We start from the raw sequence: 23,217 nt of genomic DNA on the forward strand, positions 1-23,217 counted from the left end.
ACTATTTCTATAGGATTTCATTTTTAAATAATGGAAACTAAGCCCTTTTTTACGTTCAGGGCTGCTTTCATCTGTGTTTTAATAATCTCTGTGGGATGTGTTCTTACTAATAAGGCTGTGTATCGTGGGGGGTAAGGGTGAATACTCTTTCTCTTTCGCTTATATTTTATAATCTTGTCAGGACTTAAGAAATACTAAATCTTTGAGTGAAAATATGTCTGTAAAGTATAATCTTTCCTCCTGACCTGTTTGTTGAAACATTACTTGAATTCAGCTAGAATGACAAAGTGACGTTAATCAACTCTTCTTAGTGTGTTTTATTTTTTGTCTTGTATTAAGAAACGCTCATATGTGTCCATCATGCAAGATTGACTACTAAGTAAACAGGAATTTTCCTTCCACTGTTTCAGGCCGGAGCCTCAGCAGAAAGCTCCCTTAGTTCCTCCACCGCCCCCCCCGCCGCCCCCCCCGCCCCTGCCGGACCCCACACCCCCAGAGCCGGAGGAGGAGATCCTAGGATCCGACGATGAGGAGCAGGAGGACCCTGCCGACTACTGCAAAGGTGATATGCTCGTGGGGTTTGTCAGGCCGAGCGAATGAGGCTGATCGCTTGGTCTTTATTTTTTTTATTTTTTATTTTTTTAAAGATTTTATTTATTTATTTGACAGAGAGAGATCACAAGTAGGCAGAGAGGCAGGCAGAGAGAGAGAGAAGGAAGCAGGCTCCCTGCTGAGCAGAGAGCCCGATGCGGGCCTCGATCCCAGGACCCTGAGATCATGACCTGAGCTGAAGGCAGTGGCTTAACCCACTGAGCCACCCAGGCGCCCCCGACGCTTGGTCTTTATTAAATTAACCTCTTGGTGTCAATATCATTTTTAATTTCTGGGTCATTGAATATAGAATGATACCCCAGAATGTAAGAAACATCAGAAGGAAAACTGTATCCGATAGAAAATATATACATACGTACATTCACACTGAGTACTTACCAGAGGATTTAAATCTACTAATAGAATTAAAGATAGTATTAAGCAACAATTAAAGATAAAAACGGAATAAGCCATCTAGGAAGAACATAGAGACTTGAAGTTACCAGGCTCCTGAGGGGGCCAGTTTAACTCTTGTGCAAGACTTTTGACTTCACGTTTCAGGCTGCTAAGACTAACAAGGAACCAGCCCTTTCTCTGTATAGCATTGAATTACATAGTATTCATTGTCTGTGGAAAGAAAGCCTGTTCATTTGTTTACAGAAACAGGCATTTTCCTGGCATTGTGCTCAATGAAAAAGACATTCTGTGGGTTCTACCATTGTGTGACATAGTGGATTATATTTTTAGCTGTGATTTTGCAGAAGACACAGAAATTACTCAAGTGAGGGGCGCCTGGGTGGCTCAGTCAGTTAAGCGTCTGCCTTTGGCTCAGGTCATGATCCCGGGGTCCTGGAATCAGGTCCCGTATCAGGCTCCCTGGTCAGCAGAGAGTCTGCTTCTTCCTCTGCCTACTGCTCCCTCGGCTTGTGTGCACGGGCACATACTCTGTCTCTGACAAATTAAATAAAATCTCTAAAAAAATTACTCAAGCAAAGTGTTGCTGTATTGATGTTTCCTAAAGATTAAGAACATAGAGTTAAACTCCTTAAAACACCAAGCATATTGTATGATGATTATTGAGAACAGTGGGATCCAGACTCTATACTTGGTGTAGATGGGACTCTGAGAATGCAGGAGAAGGGAAGTTGCTGTGCCCATTTGACTCCTTTTTTTACTTAACTTACTCATCTGGACTTTCACTCTGTCTAATAGAAAATTATCACAGTCTGATAGTCTGAGCTTCTGAACATGTGATGAAACACTGATTTGCTACAGATTAAGATAGATGTAAAGCAGATTCTGTACAGAATAATAATAGATGGTAGAAGATGGATACCTGTTTAGGCCATAAAGCATTAAAGACTCTCTGGCTTTGTAGTGTCACTTACCTCGTGATTACAGGCCATTCATGTATTGGTTATGAGAACATTGTGCTTTTTAGTTACCTATTAGGAGGAAGAGAAAATTATGTTCTGCTGTAAAAGTTTAAGAACCAATCTTCCACTCTGACCTCATTGTTCCAAGAATGGGTTTCTACACGTGGAATCTGTGTTTTCTTTAGGAAAAGGAGTAGATCTTCAGCATTTTTATGAGGAGTGATTGTGACCCCAGAGGTCTTTGCCATCTGCTATGAAATATAACAGGAGTCTGTGGAAAGGTGAAAAGAAGAGGTTTTGTATCCCCCCTCTTAATCTGCATTTCTTGGTTCATAAATGAAGTTGTTTGAAAAGGAGATGCGGACAGTTGTCTTTCAATTTTACTGCTTAGGCCAGAGCATTAGGTTGGTTCTGTAGGAACATTTCTTTTTAGCACAAGGGCCCCACAGTGCTAGAATGAGAGCCCTTTGCCTCACATCTGGCTCTGAAGCGTGTGGGTCGGAAGATGTAACCAGTGCTCTTGTTTATCCCTTTCCAGTCTGTAGATCCACACAGTGGACACCTCAGACCAAAATACAGGCCTGTGAATGAAGGATTTCACAGTCAGGGCTGATTTTAGGTAACATTTACTGAACTCTAAACATCTTAGAGTATTAAAGTCAGCCTCACTAAAGCATGTGCGAGAGAGAAGTTTCTCTCTCTCGCTCTCTCTCTGTCTTTCCTGATTTTGCTGTTACTTGTGCGTCTAGTCAGTATTACACATACCAGATGCTTTACTCTGTGAATTTTGTATGTAGATCAGAACCCTTTGTCCAAGATAACCAAGGTAAATGCATTCAAGGAGTCTGTGAAAATGATTGGGAATGTCTGGGACTAGAAACTGCGCCCCACCCCCACCCTCCAGCCCTGAATAGTTTAAATTTCCAACATGCTGCTTATTCACCCCTGAGTTATTTAGCATATTTTGTCCACAATCAGGTACATTCTTCTTTATAAGTACAATGCAACCATCAAGATCAAGAAGTTAACATTGTAATAGTTCTGCCCTACATTCCTCGGACTCTGTTCAGGTTTTGCCAGCTGCCAGTATTGTCCTTTATGTGAAACCAGTTCTTCTCAGAATCATGTTACATTTGTTTTCTTGTGTTAAAAAATAAAATTCAACTGAATAGATTTGGAGATCTAGTTGGCTTTATTAAGCTTTTCACGAATTGGACAGCATCTGTAATCCAGCAAGTGGAGTTGCTCCTCGGAGTTGTGACAGAGAGCTTTCTCTAGGAAAGAGGGTGAGTCTTGGAGTTACTACCAAGAGGAATGATTATTTCCTGCCAGGATTTTTTCCTTCAAATGAGGAGAGCGGAGAGCAGAGAGTGAGGTGGCAGCATTTTTATCATGCAGATTACCTCACTGTACTTATCAGGAAACTCCTGGTTGACTCCTAAAAGGTCACATTCCTGGGGTAGTTTGAAACTATAATTCAGTCTTGGTTTGACCTGTTGGGGGACAAATGACTTGTTGGGCTTGTTTTTTTCTTTGTGAACACTTGTTTCTTTAATCTGGAATAGTTCCTTAATCTTTTCTTGGCTTTCATGACTGACATTTTTGAAGATTGTGGTCAGTTATTTTGTATAATGTTTTTTAATTTGGTAAACTTCTTTATTTTGTAGATTTTGTTTGTTTGTTTTTAAAATAATCTCTATACCCAAGGTTGAACTCCAGCTCACAGCCCTGCGAGTAAGAAAGGCGTGCTCTGCTGACTCAGCCAGCCATGTCCCCCCACCCCCACCCCACCCCCATGTTTCTTAGTTTGGAGTATCAGAAAAGTGTTGTGAAGCACCTGGGTGGCTCATTCTGTTAGGCATCTGCCTTTGGCTTGGGTCATCATCCTGGGGTCCTAGGCTCAAGGGGCCCGGCTCTCTGCTCTGTGCTCAGTGGGCTCTGTGCTCAGTGGGGAGCCTGCTCCTCTCTCTCCCTCTGCTGCTCCCCCTTCTTGTATTCTCTTGCTCTCTGTGAAGTAAATGAATAAAATCGTTTAAAAAAAAAAAATCCAGAAAAGTATTGCTCTTTGGGAAGTGTTCTCTTAGCACGTTATTTTACCAAGAAGCGCAGTGTTTTGGTTTATACCATTGGAGTTGATGTGGTCACTTTGTTTAGCACAGTGTCTGCCAGATGATCTGTTCTGTGAAGTTACTTTTTCCCGCTGGTCGTAAATACAGATTTTATTGAGGGTTACTTCTTTGAGACTGTTTAAGTACCCTCTTGTCAACAAATATATTTCCTTCTTTCTCTCCTTTCTTTCTCTTCCTGTCTTCCATTCCTTCCATCCGTCTCCCTGTCTTGTCTGTCTGGCTATGTCACATGGACTCATTCATGGACTTCCCTATTCAGTGAGTTCTAATCAGTTCCTCTCCTTATTTGTTTGGGTTCGTGGCTTATCCCACATTTGGCCATTAGGAGTTCTTTCAGGTTGATTCTGTGTCCTTTCTAGATGTCCTTGTCATTCTTTGAGCACTTGCTTACTTTCAAGTATAGCAAACTGTTCCAGGCTTGTATTTTCCCTACCCCAGCCCTGGAGTCCACTCTTTCTACAAGGATCCCTGGTCTCTTTTAGGGGAGGACAGGATTTAGAAAACAAGATCTGGGCATTGGATGTGATTATCATCACTGGGGTATCAGTGTTTGTAGATCTCTTAGCATAGGTCTAGGGAGACACATTTTTTTATGTTTATATATATTTCTATATTTATGCTTATTTCTGTTTTTACTTATGTATTTATTAAGATATGTGAATTTAATCAGGTAGCTCTAATTCCACTCTAATACCAGGGGATTCAGCCCAGTTTTCTCCCTTTCTGTATTTCTGGGTTTCTTTCTTTCTTTGACAGTAAGAGGCTAGGCTCTCATTATTCTCATTACATTTAATTATTTGATTAATTTCCTTGTACGTGATGAGTCACGGATCGCTGTCTCTGCTTCAGAGGGCATCTCCCCCCTTTGCCCTTGCCTAGCCCGTGATCGGATACCTGTGTCGCCCCACCCTGTCTCGTGACTGCGGACTGAATTGTTCGGGCAGGGGGAAGGGGAGGGATGGCTTTTGCAGTTTTTAGGGGTGGGTTTTACTTAGTCTGAGGAGGTGTCTTGTCTGTTTCCTGTCCCTTCTGTTTTCTTTGACTTCATTCCTAGAGAACCTCTGCCCTACCAACCACTTCTTAGTATTCACAAAGTAAAATAAAATGTCAACAACAAAACACAATACCTGTTTTATCTCTTCACAAAAGAAGTGTTTGTTCACCTCAGGAAACAGGTCGTGGGTTGGAGTGTGCAGTCACCTGGAATCCCAGTGTCCCACAGGAGCTGTGCTAAGCGTCTGGGTCTCTGCCCTCCTGGATCATTCATGACCAACCAACCTTCCTTTTCATCTCTTTACATGTCTTTCCCCATTCGAAACATAGGAAACCTCAGCTACCTGAGCCCAAAGGCCACTGTTTAGAGTTCTAATATCGCTAACGCATTCTTCCTTGTTCCTTTTTACTTGGCTGTGCATTCTCTGTCTTCACGGCTGGCTTGTTCCCACTCCTTTTATTTTTCATTCTCCCATCAGACCCAGTAGGACTGTGGACTTTGGTGTCTGAGTCCAGAATCCAGCTTCTCAGCTCAGAGAAGCCTCAGTCAGGCTCTTTGCCCTCCAGGCGTCAGCTTCTTCATCTGTGATGGAATATCCTCTCCCCGTGTAATATGACACACAACCACATCATACCACCTAAGATTTTATTAGGATGAAAATGGGACCAATACACCAAGTATGTGCCATACTGCCTGGTACATAGAAGGTGCTTAAGAAGCGTGAATTTTATTTCCCTCCGTCCTGCCCTTGTTCCTTCGTTCTCCTGCATTCGTTCCCTCCTGTGCTTTCATGCTGGTCCCCTTTGTGCCGCCCCTTTGGGGTCTTCGCTGCCTCACTGTGCCGGGCTTGTTGCCCCGGCCTCCGGAGAGAGAGAGCCATGTCACGTGGCCTCTCTCTCCATGTCACGTGGCCTCTCTCTCCATGTCTCGTTTTGGTGTCTCCTCTGGTCAGTTGTCTCAGGCGAGAACTGTAGCAGCAGGCAGGGCAGTTTGTTCAGATTCCTGCTTCCAAGCCTGGAAGATAACAAGGGTCAGACACAGGGCGAGCCACTGAACAGACACTTCCGGGAGGCCCTTGTGCCTCATGCGCACGCTCCGTGAGTTTGAACATAAAGCCTCCTCGCCAGAGTGGAACCTGGTCGTTCAGGGAGACTGCGGCGCTGGTGGCTCTGCAGAGTGTGACCTCAGAATGGCTGGGGGTGTCCGCTGGATGTTCCTGGGCTGGACTGTAACCCCCGGACTGGGATTTAAGCGAGGACGACCCGCACCCCTACGTATTTCAGAGCCTCGTTAGGCCCCGCTAAGGTACGTGGGTGCCTCTGCACCTCAAAGCCAGCACAGAGAAGTGCCTTCTGGTCGCTTCACCGTAGGTGACTGAGGTGCGTGAGGGGAATTACTGGCTTGGGACGGCCTTGTGTCTGAACGTTTCTCCCACCCTCAGCACAGGCTTGCTATGGGGACTGGTCAGTGGTGACGGTCAGAACATCATTTGATTAGATCATCCTGCCTGCCCTGCCTCCTTGGAGATCCTCGCCTAAATCGTTCTTCAGTAAGTTGGCAACTTGTACACTTTCATCGGGTATTATTTCTGGAGACCTCGATTTCAACACTTTTGTGGTCTGACTTGGTAAGCGTGTGTCATTTCCTCAGAAAGGCCTTCTTTAAACCCTGAGTCACATCTTCCTTAGGCCCCTGCCTCTGCCCCCAACAAGAGCGTGTCCCAGAGCCTCCCAGCCCCCAGCTGGCACCAGGGTGTGTAATTCTACAGTTATTTTTCGGTTCATTTGTGATCTCCTCCTCCTCAGTTTGGAAAATTCCCTGTAGTCAGGGGCTGTGTATTGTCAGCCCCCCTGCGTGTGTACTCTCCGCAGTGCAATAAGTATTTTTGGTTGGATGAAGGAACTGTCTCTAGTGTTAAGTTATAGTGGATGGACAGATGACGCCGATGTTTCCCGTGTGTCTCAGAAGGCCTGTCAAGAGTGAGGAGGTTGACATGCCGTGAAGGGGACACAAGTCAGAATACAGATTTCGTTTCTTCCCTAGATCTTTTTAAAATGACCCGTAATGCTCCAGAGGTCTTATTTATTATCCACGTTTGAGTAGCTTCCAGTTGGTTCCTTTTGAAACTTAGAAATTTCTTCAAAAGGTAGGATAAACAGTATAAATATTCACACAGTATAAACATGTCTGATGACTTTCTTACATACAACTTGCCTTTCCATCTATGAAAAGTTTGGATTGGCTGAATTTTAATAACTGAATATTTCACATTGATGGTTATATGTTCTCACTGGCCTTGTCTTTCTACAGTGTGTGCCTTGGGACTATTATAGCTTTAGCTTGTCTTAAAATAAGAACACAGTACACCTTACATAGGGTTGCCTTAGAAACCAGTGTCATACAGCTTGTATTTTATAGAAGTGTCATCCTTAGTTTGCTTTTTTCCCTTTTTTTGGTGTGGGGGGGGGAGGGTTATAAAAAAGATCACCTTTATTCATTCAATTCTTTTCCTTATAAACCACTAAGGCTGTGCACACCTTAATCCTACCGTGGTTGTGTATGTTTTTAAAATTATTCGGCTTAATTTGGCGTACCTGAAGCCTTAAAAAGAAACTCTGCTTATCTGTGTGAGAAAAGTCATAGATGCTCCTGAGTTAATCACAGAAGGCCTCATTACGTTTCTTTCGTGGAGACTGAGGACATCCTGACACCTGATAGGCCTGCCGGTGCTGCCAGTTGCCACTGACAGGGGGATGGATCACTAAGCGTTAGTTAGCATGACGGTTCAATTCTTTGAGGCTTACTCTGTGTCAGGTGTTATGTTTTACCTCAGGGACTAGGAAGGTGAATTAGAAAGCAGCCCCGACTCCCCGGGAGTTCGTGGGCTTGGGACTTTGCCGCTAGAGTAGGTAGAAGCCAGTCAGTCCTTCGTTGCTCTTGCCTTTGCAGTTCGTCCCTGGCACCTGGTAGAATAATGTGTGGCTTGTTGAGTAGTAACTGAAGAGGCCACATCGAGAAATTACTTAAATAGCCTTTTTTACCTTTACTGTGTGGTTAATAATTGTAAGAGGGAAAAGGAAGATTGGTGAGAGCTTTTAGAGGATTGGTGTATTTGGTTAGAGGTAAAAGACTTCCTAGAAGGTGTTAAAGGGGGCCTTGCCACTGGAGAATTATTGGACTTTACTGATGGCACAGGACACTTCTCTGATTCAGCCCTGGAGGCTGGAACCAGTGTTTCTGGAAAGCGCTGGAGGCTCTTGTTTTCCTAGCCCATGGTGAGCTAAAGGCTGATGCATAGATTAGGTTGAAGAGGAATTTGGGAGCATCATGTAGAGGATGAAGATGAGGGAAAGAAATTTGTACATGAAGTAAATTAAAACACCGGGTAGTAAGATATGAAGGAACACAGATTAGTTCTGTGTCTATGTAGATTTCTTGGGATTTTCTGCACACGGGTCATTTATCATATCCCAGAGTGTCATGCAGATACTTGTTTTCCTCAACATTCTTTATGTATTTTATTTCTCTTTCTTGCTTCCTTGCTCCCTTGCCGAAGGTTGAATAGAAGTGTGGTAAGAGTGGACATCATCGATTGTTTCTGACCTTACAGTAGATGTGTAGGTATTTTTTAGCTCTCTTTGAAAGGTTGTGATGGATCATAGATTTAAATGTAAAGCTAAAATTATAAAGCTTAAAGTAAGATATCTTCACAAACTTGCAGTAGGGAAGATTTCTTAGAGAATATGCAAGATGTATTAACTACAAAATAAAAATTAATATATTTGATTTCATCAAAATAAAAAAGTATTTTCAGATTTAAAGGCACTTTTAAAAATGAAAAGACTAGTCTCAGACTAGAAGAAAATACTGGTTACCTAGATAGCTGACAAAGAGAGTGATTGGGAGAACAAGAATGGGAAGTCTGGAGAAATATTCTTCATGTTGATTAAGGTGTATACATTTGTCAAATATCAGGGAATTATGTAATAAGATGTTTGACTTCATTGTATGTAAATTTTAACTCCATTTTTAAATTTTTATTATTTTTTTACTTATTTGTCAGAAAAAGAGAGAGCGAGTGCACAAGCAGGGGGATCAACAGGCAGAGGGAAAAGCAGGCCCCTCACTGAGCAAAGATCCCAATGTGGGACTTGATCCTAGGAACCCAGGATCATGACCTGAGGTGAACGCAGACACTTAACTGACTGGGTCACACAGGCGTCTCAGTTTTACCTCAACTTAAAAAATTGTTGCCATACCTAGTTAATGTGGATTATAGGATTTCTTGTGTGTGTGTGTGTGTGTGTGTGTGTGTGTGTGTGTTACCGCTTTGTCTTAATTTTTCTTGATTTTTTGTACTAAGCATGCGTTTTTTTGTAAATAGAAAAAAAAATGTTTAAAAAAGAGAAACAGAGTGGGAAGCCATTGCAGATTTTGCATGGGCAGTGGCTGTATTTAAGAAAGATTCATTTGTCAATCTTGAATGCTCAGAGAGAGAAGATACATATAATGGAGGGGTCAGAAAGCAAGTAGCATCATAGAGGAAGCATCTCTGTCTTTGACAAAAGACTGACCATAGAGGACAGGGTTTTGAACTGTGTGTGGTGGGACTGGAAGAAGAGAGTGCATTCTGGACGTCTTTTTTTTTTTTTTAAAGGACTCTGAATTCTGAATCTGATTGCCATTTCTTCTTTGTTTAGGATGTTATTTGGCTATTAAAGAACTCAGAGCCAAATGTGCAACCCTCCTATTAAAAAATGAGCAAGAATTTCCAGCATTGTATTCTGTCTATTAACTTCACTGCAACATTATTCTATTTTATTTTTTTCAAGGCTATTTTTTCTTTGCCCCAATTTCCTTCTAATTTTGTATCTTTTACCGTGGTTTTATGAACTGCCTCAATTCCTTATTGGAAAGAGTGGATTTGGAGCTATTAACAGGAACAGTGAAATCACAGTTGGTCTGGGGAAATTTTGAGTTTGACTTTATTCATTTAGTTTAAAGACACTGGCGTAGATATCAAGAAGACAGCTGGAAATAGGAATCCGGGGCTCAGAAGAGCTTCTAGGAAATGGTGTAGTAAGGAAGCAACGCTGCTGGGGCACCTGGGTAGCTCAGGTGGTTAAGCCTTAGAGTCATGATGTAATGCTCGCAGAAGAGGGCACCTGGATGCTTTGCATTTGGGAGCCTCCTAAAGCCTGCCTTACCTCTCTTCCCTGGGTTGACTGTCATCTGTGGCCCTTATGTTGTAATAAAATGTAATCATGAGTATGACAGCCTTCAGGGAGTTCTGTGAGTTCTTAGGGATTAACTGTTGCAGCCAAGCCTGTCTTTGGAACCTGCAGAATTGCAGTTGGTGTCAGCGGGGGGTCTCTGGGACTCCTCAGCTCCAGGGTTCTGTGGTTCTTGTGACTCTTCCCAAACCTTGCACAAGAACTACAGATCTGATAGGAAAGCAAATCGTGGAAGAGATGTTAAGTGAATACAAAAGATGCAGTAAGGCTGTTCACTGACAGGCCTTTGGGAGAGGCCATGGAATGTAGGAGGAGAAGGAACAAGGTGAGAGAGAGAGCAGGCAGGGAAGTAGGAGAGCAGCCAGAACTGGGGTTCGGCTTGACATGGAGCGGATCGAGGAACTGGCAGACAGCAGCTGTTGGTCTCTGTGCGTAGTTAGTTGTGTAACTGGAGTTTTCCATTTTTTGGTGCAGAGGGGTCTTTTTTTTCTTTAAAGATTTTTTTTTTTTTCCTTAGTCAGAGGGAGAGATCACAAGTAGGCAGAGAGAGAGGGGAAGCAGGCTCCCCACTGAGCAGAGTCTGATGCAGGGCTTGATCCCAGGGCTGTGAGATCATGACCTGAGCCAAAGGTGGAAGCTTAACCCACTGAGCCACCCAGGTGCCCTGTGGGGTCTTAATCGTCTTCTCAATGTCTGTGGTTCTTGCCCTACCTGTCATCGTTGGCCATCGTTGGGTCTGCATGTCCCCAGAGTTGGGTGGCATGGGATTGGGGCCAGTGCCACCACATGCTGTCTGCCATGGACTTTCCCTCTCGCCTCTCTCAGCCTCTCGCTGACCCAATGCTGCTGGTACCTGCTGTGAGATTGCTCCTGGCCATGCTGTGGGGCTGTCCCTGCTGTGCTGGGTGCCAGAGCAGGACCGGGTGGTGCAGCCCAAATTCCTCCTCTGTTTTCACTTAGTCCAGCAGGGGTCTGCACAGCATTGCCCTCACTCTATTCCTCCCTGTCCCCCCTGTGCAAACACTTCCTGCGGTCGCCCCACAGCCCCCTCCCTGCTTGTCTGCACTACGGGGCCCAGGAGGCTGGATCTCGGAAGAGTCTGCAGGCCATGTGAGGGCTCACTTCTCTGTCCCATCCTCTCCCAGTCCACTTACCAGCTCACTGGACCGTAACTTCCTTTACTTTCCTTCTTTGACCCCAAACTGATACATTCTAGCTCTTTGGGCCTGTCTACCAGTTCTCTCAGTGGGCCCCAAGCATGTTTGATTCTTTTGGGACCTAAATTAGGATTTTGAAAACATTTACAAACAGAACCAAGTAATGAGACAAGTTTTTAGAATAATTTATTTTCTCTCTTTTTGAATTTATTTTTACTAAGGTATAATTGACATACAACACTCTGTAAGATGTACATTGTGTAAGTAAGGTGTTCACTTGATACATTGGTATACTGAACTGTGATTACTACCTTAGTGTTAGGTAACACTTTTATCATGTCACATAATTATCATTTCCTTTTCATAGTGGGAACGATTACAGTCTAGTCTCTTAGCAACTTTGAAGTTTACAATAGAGTTGCCTGTGTTTTTTATTTCTCTCTTGAGGCTTGTATAAAAAAGAGCTGTATTCTTAAGAGTTCCTTATCCAGATCCCTCTCTCGCTCCCTCTTAGCATTGATATTCTGAATTGGTAGGATGGATTGGGCAGGGTGATTTTCCTATTTATCTGTACCAGATCCTGTTTTAACCTAGAACTGAAAAGACTGAAATGAAGTAAAGCAGTTTTAGATTTTGTTGAAGGGTTTTTCTTTTTCTTTTTCCTTCTATTTGGTATTGACTAGCAGTACTTGAAAACTTGCTTCCCCCCCCCCTCATACAGTTTTCTGTATTGATTACATAGCCCCCCAACCCCAAACCACTAGGGTTATGTTCCAGGACCCGCATGAATGCCTGAAGCTGCAGGGAGTGGCAAACCCTATGTATATGTTTTTCCTATACATACATGCTTGTGATGAAGTTTAAGTTCTAAATAAATCAGGCACAGTAAAAAGATTAACAACAATAATAAAATAGAACAAGTATAATAATATACTGTAATCAAAGTTATGTGGTCACGTGCTTGCTCTCTCTCTCTCTGAAAATGTCTTATTGTTCTCTGTTCTCCCTTCTTGTTTTTGTAGTGATGTAAGATGATAAAATAGCCTCCTTCGGGGCATCCTGGGTGGCTCAGTCTGTTAAGTTTTTGCCTTCGGCTCAGGTTGTGATCTCAGGGTCCTGGGATCGAGCCCCGTGTTGGCTGCCTGCTTCTCCCTCTCCCTTTGCTTCTCCCCACATGCTTGTGCTCACTCTCCGTCAAATAAATAAATAAAGTAGTTAAGAAGAAAAAAAAAGAAGCCTGCTAGATGAGATGAAGTGAGGTGAATGATGTAGGTATCGTGACCTCATGTTAGGCTGCTTGTTGTTCTTCTGGTGACATGCAGAGGGAGGCTCACCTGCTTCCCGGCTGCCGTTGGCCATGCTAGTGCAAACAATGGAAGGGGGGTACTTTACATAGAATTTACCACTTTAGAAGCTACAGTTCATTGTTTTTCAGTATATTTACAGATTGGGCAACTATTAGCACTAATTCCATAACATTTTCATCAAAATGAAACCAAAAAAGAAACATGTTCATTAACAGTCAGTCCTCATCCCTATTCTTCCCAGTCCCAGGCAACAACTAATCTACTTTCTTTCTTTATGGAATTGCTTATTCTGGACATTTCATGTAAACAGAGTCCTGTAGTACGTAGTCTTCTGTAGCTGGCATACTTTGCATCTTTTTAACTTTGGTCCATGTTGTAGTGTATGTTACTACTTTATACCTTCTTACACTGCAATATGCTGTGCTTGAGATGTATTACATTTTGTTTGTCCATTTATCAGTTGATTTACATTGTGTCTCTCTCTCTTTTTTTTTTTTTTGGCTACTAATAATATGCTACTGTGTGTGTATGTATGTCTGTGTGTGTGTATGTGTGGGTATTTGTATCTGAGGTTTTTTTTTGTTTTTTTTTTTAAATTTATTTAGTCAGAGAGAGAGAGCGAGCACAGGCAGACAGAGTGGCAGGCAGAGTCAGAGGGAGAAGCAGGCTCCCCGTGGAGCAAGGAGCCCGATGTGGGACTCGATCCCAGGACGCTGGGATCATGACCTGAGCCGAAGGCAGCTGCTTAACCAACTGAGCCACCCAGGCGTCCCAAGTTTTTTTTTTTTTTTTTTAATGATTTTATTTATTTGAGAGAAGGGAGAGAGATCACAAGTAGGCAGAGAGGCAGGCAGAGAGAGGGGAGGAAGCAGGCTCCCTGCTGAGCAGAGAGCCTGATGCGGGGCTCTATTCCAGGACCCTGAGATCATGACCTGAGCCAAAGGCAGAGGCTTAACCCACTGAGCCACCCAGGTGCCCCTGTATATGAGTTTTTAAATGGGTGTGTTTTCATTTTCTTGGGTATGCGTAGGAATGGAATTGTTTTTGGGTCATATTTTAACTCCATGTTTAAATACCTTGAGGAATTGCCGGACTATTTTTCTGAAGAAACTACATATCACCGTATATTCTTACCAGCAGTATATGAAGGTTACAGTTTTTCCACATCCTTGCCAATACTTAACTCTTTTGTAGCAATGCTAGTGGTACTGAAGTGGAATCTCATTGTTATTTTGACACAGATTTTTTTTTAAAGGTTTTACTTTTAGGTAATCTCTAATTCTGACATAGGGGTCGAACTCACAACATATTCTTCTAACTGAGCCAGCCAGGAGCCTCTGATTTCCTTTTCCTCTTCCCTTTCTTTTTCCTTTTCTCTTTTTGTCTCCCTTCCTTCCTTCCTTCCTTCCTTCCTTCCTTTTAAAGATTTTTATTTATTTGAGAGAGAGAGTGAACATGAGATGGGGAAGGAAGGTCAGAAGGAGAAGCAGACTCCCCACTGAGCAGAGAGCCCGATGTGGGGCTCAATCCCAGGACCCTGGGATCATGACCTGAGCTGAAGCAGAGGCTTTAACCCACTGAGCCACCCAGGCACCCCTTATTTTCTAAGTGATTATTGATACTGATCATCCTTTCATATGCTTATTGGCCATTTCCATATCTTCTTTGGCGTTGCTATTTGTGTATATGTGTGCATGTACTCAGATGAAAATTCCATTATTCCTGAGCTCATGGTTCATAATAACACATGTTCTCATTATGAGGGTCTGTGAGAACTTTTCTCCACTCTCAGTACATGGGAAAGCCATACTGCTACCCTCTCCTAATTTATTATTAATGATTTTAGTAATGTTAAAAGTTCAAACCAAGTGGAAAGTAAGCAAAATAAGTTCTCACTTTACTTCCAACACAGTATTCCGCAGTCCATTTTTCCAAGGTGAATTTAAAGGGTGGCTCAGTCAGTTGGGCTTTGGACTCTTGGTTTAAGCCTGGGTCATGGCCTCAGAGTTGTGGGATTAAGCCCTGCATCAGGCTTTGTGCTGGGTGTGGACTCTATTTGGGGTTCTCTCTCTGCCCCACCCCAACCTTTTCTCTTAAAAAAAAAAAAATGTTTCCTAGGTGTCCTCCCAGAAATTAACGTATGTATGTATGTGTGTGTGTATATATGTGCATATATATATAAATTAAATGAATATGTATATATGATATATATATATATAATGTATATGTATATTCGTATGTGTATAATTTCCATAAATGAAATTAATCTGTGCATGATCATTATCATGCTATTTTTCTTTCAGTAATATTTATGGATACAGTTCCATGAATCTAAATTTAGTTCTGCATCATTATTTTCTGCATAATATTATATTGTTTATTTACTTTAATTTTGATACTTAAATGTCTCCCCCTTTCGGTGTTGTAAATAATAGTACTGGGAACTGCTTGTGTATTTATCTTATGGGTTTGTTTTGAGCATGAATGTTTACATGGGATTAGCTGGTTTGATGCATAGTACATTTTGACTTGAGAACATGTCACCATTGGGGGGTGGCAGGCTCAGTCAGTGGAGCTTGCAACTCTTGCACTTAGGGTTGTGAGTTCGAGCCCCACATTGGATGTAGAGATGACTTAAAAATAAAATCTTAGAGGGGAAAAAAGTCACCAGTTGCTCTTCAGAAATATTATACTGATTTATACATTTACCACATTTATACATTTACCACATGAGGGTACTCCTATGAGGGTTCCACATAGCACCACTATACAGTGTCACCAGTAAACTCTGTTTTTATTTTACTCATTTGATTTTTCATAAGATTGGCCAATTGTATTTAACATTTCTAAAGTTAATTGTGTCCTTCATATTTTTTTGACCATTGGGTTTTTAAAGCTTGATTTTATTCTTTTTGTGTCATGTGAACTTGTGTTTCTTTTTCTAAAGGTTTAGTTCTTTTATAATAATTTCATCATATCTTGATTAGGCTTTACTCTTTTGTCCTTTTATATGCTAACTAAAATCATTCTACGTAGCTTTGTGACTTTCATCGATTCTTTCAGGCTACTCAGCTCTTTTCACTATATCACTCATATTCACTGTGAACCTTTAAACTTAAATCTCGCATCAGACTTCCAGACCAAAGTTCTTGCTGGGAGAATAGTAATTTTTCCTCTATTAATAATACACTGAGATGGTAAAGTTCTCTCCAAGGCTGTTAGGTCTGAGGCACAGAAGAAGCAGTTTTCAGGAAGGAAGGATCTAATAATAGCAGTATTCACTTAAGCCACAGTTTAAGGAGGATGAAGGTTAAGACAGGGTCAGTGACCTACCTGCAGGGAGTGCCCTAGAGACCCCTCGAATGGGGTCATGGAGATGACCAGGTGTTCTAGATTGGTCATAGCAGTTCCTTGGGTAAAATGAAAACATTTTAACTTGCTGGGGGCGAGGCAAATTGGTTACCCAATTAACAAGGAAAAGTTGACTTTAGGACAGGATCCCTTGAACACATTTCTAGGCAGAAGAGAAGAAATCTCAGGGCACCTGGGTGGCTCAGTGGGTTAAAGCCTCTGCCTTCAGCTCGGGTCATGATCTCAGGGTCCTGGGATCAAGCCCCACAACTGGCTCTCTGCTCATCGGGGAGCCTGCTTCCCCCTCTCTCTGCCTGCCTCTCTGCCTACTTGTGATCTCTTTCTGCCAAATAAGTAAATAACATCTTAAAAAAAAAAGAGAGAGAGAAAAAATCTGAAGAGAAGTTGAAGGGCTGGCAAAGAAAGAATTGAATGACTGAATTTTGGAGATAGTATTGGAGAGGTTGAGATTACCTCTTTCTCGCAAAATAGGGAGGTTTTACATAGCTGTTGTGGTAAGCAGAATAGTGACTGTCTGGCTATTGTTGAATAATGAATTATCGCAGAACTCAGCAGCCTTATGCCAGCTTTCAATTTTGCTTATGATTTTATGGATCAGGAATTTGGAAAGGGCAGAAGCAGGATGGTTTGCCTCTGCTGCATGGTGTCTGTGGCTTTAGCTAAGACATCTCAAAGGCTTGAAGTGACTTGATGGCTGGGGACTGGAATCATCTGGAAGCATACTTACTCTCACATATCTGGTCCCTGGGACAGAGGAATGGAAGACTGGAACTGTCAGCTGGAACCCTGCCATGTGGCTTGGCTTCCTCACAGCATGGCCGCCTCAGAGTAGTCACGCTTCTTACCTGGTGACTCAGAGTTCCAAAGGCAGACATCTACCTTTTAAAGTCAGGGCTGTGTTGCCTTTTACAACCTAGCTTCAGAAACCATGCAGCCATTCATGCTACATTCTTCTGCTCGAAGCATTTTGAAAGCCGATCAGATCCACAAGGAAGAGAAGTAGAGTCCATTTCTTAATGATAGAACTTCAGGGTTCTAGAAGACCAAGTGGTTTGGAAGATATTGTGTCCTTTTTTGAGGAATATGATTTGTTGGAAGAATGTCACAAGAACTTAATGAAAGGACATTGCAGCCTCCCATGAATGTTTAGCTAGGGTTATTTTTTAGCTAGGTTTATTTTTACTTTTCCTAGAGCATAAATTCATTTAATACTCTCTTTGTCTGGCATAAATTCAAAGTGCTAAGCCTGAAGCCCACTAACTGTATCAAATTGCTATGTCGGGTGCCTCATAAAGGAGTATGCACAAGTTGGTACATGAGTTGGGCTTTCTCAAGATGATTAAACTAGAAAGCATTCTTTGCTTTTGGATTATAAATCTAGATGGGACTTCAGATTGAGGCTCAAAGTAAGTTCTGTTTTCTATATATATGTTAAAGATCTTTTCTATATATATGTTGAAGATCTTTTACTTACTATATTTGTAGTCCTTTGACTCTAATACCTATGTTCTTTTCCCCATTTTAAAAATTTCTTAAGAATAATTGAGAATTTGGATTATACACAATGTTTCTTCTTCATTTTTTCTAAAAGATGTAACATCTGCTTGGGAAGACACCTGCAGTTGTGTGGTTGAGCCTGACCTTGCTGTGCACTTCGGTATATCCTTGCTGTCTTATAGGAGCCAGAAATAACAAGGGCCTTGACTTCGGAAAGGAGTGTAGTCTTTCAGTTATATATTGGTATCTGAGAGCGTGTAATTATGGGCTTTGGATTCAAATGGCCAGGGAACTGCGTTCAGAGTACTTTTACTTGAAAAGTTTCTTAGTTACTAAAGGAAATCTCATTGTTTTTTTTTTTTGTTTTTGTTCTTTGTTTTCGGATTTCTGAATTCTGCTTTTACCCAATTAAGATGTTCTCAATTGTTTTCCCAGATCAGTTGTTTTCCCAGTTCATATATTAATATATTTGAACTTATCTAGAACATAAAGAACAAAGAATGAGCCCAGAATCTTTGAGTACATATGAATCATGTCCAAGTTCTTGTACTATAAAGCCCATGTTTACTAAAAGGGGATAGTAACACCCTTTCAGAATTTCAAATTATATATATATATATATATATATATATATATATATATATATACTCTTCCTTTGCCCAGAAAGCAAGTAAGGAGAAGGCTAAGAACAAGAAACAAGATATAAAAGCTGGAAAAATCATGAAACCCCAATAAACACTGCAGCCTTAATCTGCTTGATATAGTGATAAAATTTTTAGGCAGAATGACCACATCTTATCAGAGGAAAATCAGATTGTTATCAGACTTTTGCACATCAGTGTTGTAGGACAGAAGACAATAGCGTAATGCATTTGACATACTGAAGGAAAGAGATTCTGAGCCAAGCATTTTGTATCCAGTCACACTGACCTTCAGTTCTAAAGGTCCCATGTAAACTGTTAGGTACATGCAAGTCTTGAGGGAGTATTTTTCTCTGAGAAATCTGTTCTTCAAAAAATTAACTGCAGACAACCAAAATTAATGTAGAGGGATAGACATAAAGACTGATTGCATTAAATGACAAAATTATACCTGAAAAATTACAGCTCTATCAGCCTCCGGAGTATTTATCTTACAACATACTATTAAGTAGGTGTATTAGCTAGACGCTCAAAAGGACTTTGAAGAATCAGTATTTATTTTTTTTTTACTATATTTTTCAATTTAAGGGTAAATTTTATAACAACATATTTAATAGAGCAATGGTTCAGATTCTATCAAAGACACATGAAGAGATAAATGGCTGTGCCTGGCACTGTGTGAGAAACAACAGAAAGTATTAGTAATAGATACAAAATGTGTCTGTGAACTCTTTAGCTGTGAATTCTGAGATTTGTAGATTATTGTATGTAAAATATATTTTTAGTGAAATTGCAATATTGTATGTATATGTATGAGAAACTCATAAACATGAGAAGCATCCATTAACCATTTATAATCTGATGTTAACTCCTCTGCATTTTAAGGTCTACCTACCTTCAAGGTACATTTATAGAATACTATGTTCTAAACCATTCTTCCTGGATTAAGAAGTGATTCAGAAGTATTCTAGACTACAGACTGTAGAGATTAGGCTTTTAGAGTTTGCCTTGCTCCACCATGGGATTTGCATGTCCACTGTGGGCTCTGGCATTCCTTTCTTTTCTTTTCTTTTTTTTTTTTTAAGATTTTATTTATTTATTTGACAGAGAGAGATCACAAGCAGGCAGAGAGGCAGGGAGAGAGAGAGGAGGAAGCAGGCTCCCTGCTGAGCAGAGAGCCTGATGTGGGGCTCGATCCCAGGACCCTGAGATCATGACCCGAGCTGAAGGCAGCGGCCCAACCACTGAGCCACCCAGGCGCCCCTGGCATTCCTTTCTTATTAAAGATTCTATTTTTAAGTAATCTTTACACCCTGCATGGGGCTCGAACTCACAACCCAAGACCAGTTGTTGCTTGCTGTACTGACCGAGATAGCCAGATGCCCCTTGAGGGTCTTTTCTAGCAAAGTGAAAATGTCCACATCATTATATTTTAGAAAAACTTTGCTGTATCTATAAAATTATGGCACTAAAGAAATTACAAGAAACTTAGTTATTGATCATAAAAGTAGATCAAATCCTTACTCTATTTGATTTTTGTCTAGAATCACATTCCAACTTTGTAAATATTTGGAGCTGTTAGTGGACTTTAACCCTTAAATATTTGTAGATCCTTGATGGCCATGTTTAGGGTCTTAGAAATAGTATCAGGGCTCACTTTCCTTCTTATCAGTTTGTCTTAAATATTGTACATTTTAATTTTGCAATATAAAAAAGTATAATTTTTCCACCGCCTCTCTTAGCGGTGTATTTATTTGATATTACTTGGGATACATTTAAATTATTAGTTTACTTTTCCCCTTTCTGTTCATAAGAGAAATAAAGGGAAATCTTCTAAGGATATGCTGTATTAGTAAATTCTGTTCACAGTTAATAATGAAATAACTCTCGAACAACTCTCAAGGCTTTTCACAATCTGATCCCAAAGTGCTTTTCTTGTTTTCTTCTTAGCAGCAAACGGAAGTATTGATTTTACTGTGAGCATGCCTTCCTGCTGTTGTAATTTTCCTCTTGCTATCTCTTTTTCTTTCTGGGCCTTCCTCTGGTTTTTGTATTTTTTTGTTTTTCTGTTTGGGTGTAATATTAACTCAGAATTTAATGCTAGCCCACATCTTAAACTGGTAAAGCCTTTTCAGTTTTTCCTCATACCACACCAAGGAACAGACAACCAGCCTCACTCCCATCTGTGTATCTTGTGTTCTCTGCTTTCTCTCTCGTGTATTTTATTGACTTGCCTGCTGTGATCAGGTACTATGTGCTAGGGACACTGTCTCTCTCATCGTAGTGTTTAAAATCTCCTGGGAAAGGAGCGCCTGGCTGGCTCCTTCCATGGAGTGTGTGACTCTTGATCTCTGGGTTTTGAGTTGAGCCCTACATTGGGTAGACAGATTACTTTAAAAAAATCTTTGGCGTGCCTGGGTGGCTCAGTCATTAAGTGTCTGCCTTTGGCTCAGGTCGTGATCCCAGGGTCCTGGGATCGAGTCCCACATCAGGCTCCCTGTTCAGTGGGAAGCCTGCTTCTCCCTCACCCACTCCCCCGCTTGTGTTCTCTCTCTCAGCGTGTCTCTCTCTGTCTTATAAATAAATTAAATCTTTAAAAATAATAACAACAAAATCTTTAAAGTAAAATCTGGGGAAAGACAAATGAGAAAATAATTAAAACATTGTGCTTTGTAACAGCATAATGAGACATTATAGAGGTTCATAAGAGTAGTACAGGACAGGAGCTTCTCCTCATCTAGGAGAAATCAGGAAATGCTTCCAAGGAGAGGGCCTTGTTTGAGCTTATCCTGAATGATAAGTAGCTGTAACTTTACATACTTGAGACATTTTACACATAAAATACATAGAATATAATAGACAAATAATGAGGAAATTATAGAAAAAATTAGTCACATTAAAGTTTATACATAAAGATATATAAATAGGTATCTGTACAATTTAAGAGTGTTGCAGATTTTCCTCTGGGTTCCTTAGTCATCAAAGCAAGGAAGGAAATGCAGTGGTTGTGAGACTGACAGTTTTCATAAGATGAAAACAAACTAGTCACTCTAAACAAGAGTGCTTTCTCATGGTGCTAAAAATAAATCTATCATGAACCAAGACATTTGTGAGATTTTATTCTTCCTGCAAGCTGATAACTTAGCCAGCCAGTTTCACAGATGCTTGCAGAAGACATGATACTCCTGCGTCAGAAACCAAGGGTTTTATTACAGCACAAGAAGCAGCGTGTGCTCATGTCCATACTGGTTCCCCCACTGCCCCAGTCCCACAGAGGCCATGTGGAGGCAGGCCCAGGTCGGTGCTCTTCACACTGTGCCTTTGTATCAAAGCTGAGGAACTTCAGGCTTGGGAAACTCTATAATCTTTTCCTGGTATGCAACCAAACCTGCCCAACCTTTGTTCTTGGGGGTGGGGGGAGATGCTTATCATACTGGATAGCAAACCAGTGTGCCCTCTTCTCCAGTGGGAGATAGTATGTCTATTATTCACCTTGGAATCCTTTGAAAGATAGTCTGGAACAAAGGCTATCAATGTCTATATTCAAAAGGTGTGCAGAAATCTGGTTGGTTTGGGACCAAGTTCTCTCATGAGGTTACCATCAAGCTGGGGCTGCAGTCTTCTGTAGGCTTGACTGGTCCAAAGGATCTGCTTCCCTGATCATTTAGGTGGTTGTTGGCAGGTCTCAGTTCCTCACTGCTGTTCATTAGAGGCCTCAGTTACCTGCCACATGTGTGTCCCTTCACAGGGCTGCTCACAACAAGGCAGCTAACTTAGCAGAAAAGGGAGAGGAGGGAGCACCCAAGATAGAAGCCACAGTTTTTATAAGACAACGATAAGCCACAGTCACATCTCTTAGGAAATGACATTAAACTTGAATTTTGAAAACCTCGATTCTTTTAAAAGTATATTTTAATGTTTGAATACACCATTGATAAATAAAAAGAAGAGTTTCTTTAATGAATTTTTAAAAAGACTTTATTTATTTGACAAAAGCATATGAGCCATTGACTAGGGTGGAGGTTGCAGAGGGAAAGAATCTCAAGCAGATTCCACGCTGTGTGTGGAACCCTTCATGGGGCTCAACCTCATGACTCCAAGATCACAACCTTAACCAAAGCCAAGAGTCAGATGCTCAACTGACTGAGCCACCCAGCCACTCTCACCATTTCTATTCGTACTGGAAGTCCTAGCCACAGCAATCAGACAGCAAAAAGAAATAAAGGCATCCAGATCAGTAAGGAAGAAGTAAAACTTTCACTATTTGCAGGTGACATGATAAGACAGAAACCCAAAAGATTCCACCAAAAAACCACTAGAATTGATAAAACAAGTCCACTAAAGGTGCAGGATATGAATCAGTGTACAGAAATCTGTTGCATTTCTATACACCCATAATGAATCAGTGAGAGAGAAATTAAGAAATCAATCCCATTTACAATTGCATCCCAAATTATAAAATACCTGAGAGTAAACTTAACCAAAAAGGTAAAAGGCCTAGATGCTGAAAACTATAAAACATTGATGAAAGAAATGAGCATGACACAAAGAATTGAGGGAAGAAAAATATTGTTAAAATGTCTGTACAATCCAAAGCAATCTACAGATGTAATGAAATCCCTATCAAAATACCAGCAGCATTTTTCACAGAACTAGAACAATCCTAAAATTTGTATGGAACCACAAAAGACCCTGAACATCCAAAGCAATCTTAAAAAAGAGAAGCAAAACTGGAGGCATGACAATTCCAAGTTTCAAGCTACATTACAAAGCTGTAGTAATCAAAACAGTGTAGAACAAAAATAGATACATAGATCAGTGGAACAGGATAGAAAACACAGGAATAAACCCATAATGGTATAGTCAATTTTGAACAAAGCAAGAAAGAATATGCCGTGGGAAAAAGTCTCCAACAAATG

General features: G+C 41.2%; 1 protein-coding gene across 11 annotated transcripts in view; it reads left to right on the top strand.

The window, feature by feature from the left end:
- The window catches only part of SRPK2 (SRSF protein kinase 2), a 250,181-nt gene that overhangs the window by 170,082 nt on the left and 56,882 nt on the right, over positions 1 to 23,217 (top strand). For 10 of the 11 annotated variants that reach the window (XM_004739566.3, XM_045089679.1, XM_045089680.1 and 7 more), the window contains one exon: positions 411 to 562. The exons of the other annotated variant lie outside the window; for it this stretch is intronic. In XM_004739566.3, the coding sequence (XP_004739623.2) occupies positions 411 to 562 (152 nt within the window). The remainder of the gene's footprint in view (positions 1 to 410; positions 563 to 23,217) is intronic. 11 annotated transcript variants of the gene reach the window in all.

Source organism: Mustela putorius, unplaced genomic scaffold (genome assembly GCF_011764305.1).
Source record: "Mustela putorius furo isolate JIRA1106 unplaced genomic scaffold, ASM1176430v1.1 tig00003845_pilon_pilon_pilon, whole genome shotgun sequence".
Classification (NCBI taxonomy): domain Eukaryota; kingdom Metazoa; phylum Chordata; class Mammalia; order Carnivora; family Mustelidae; genus Mustela; species Mustela putorius.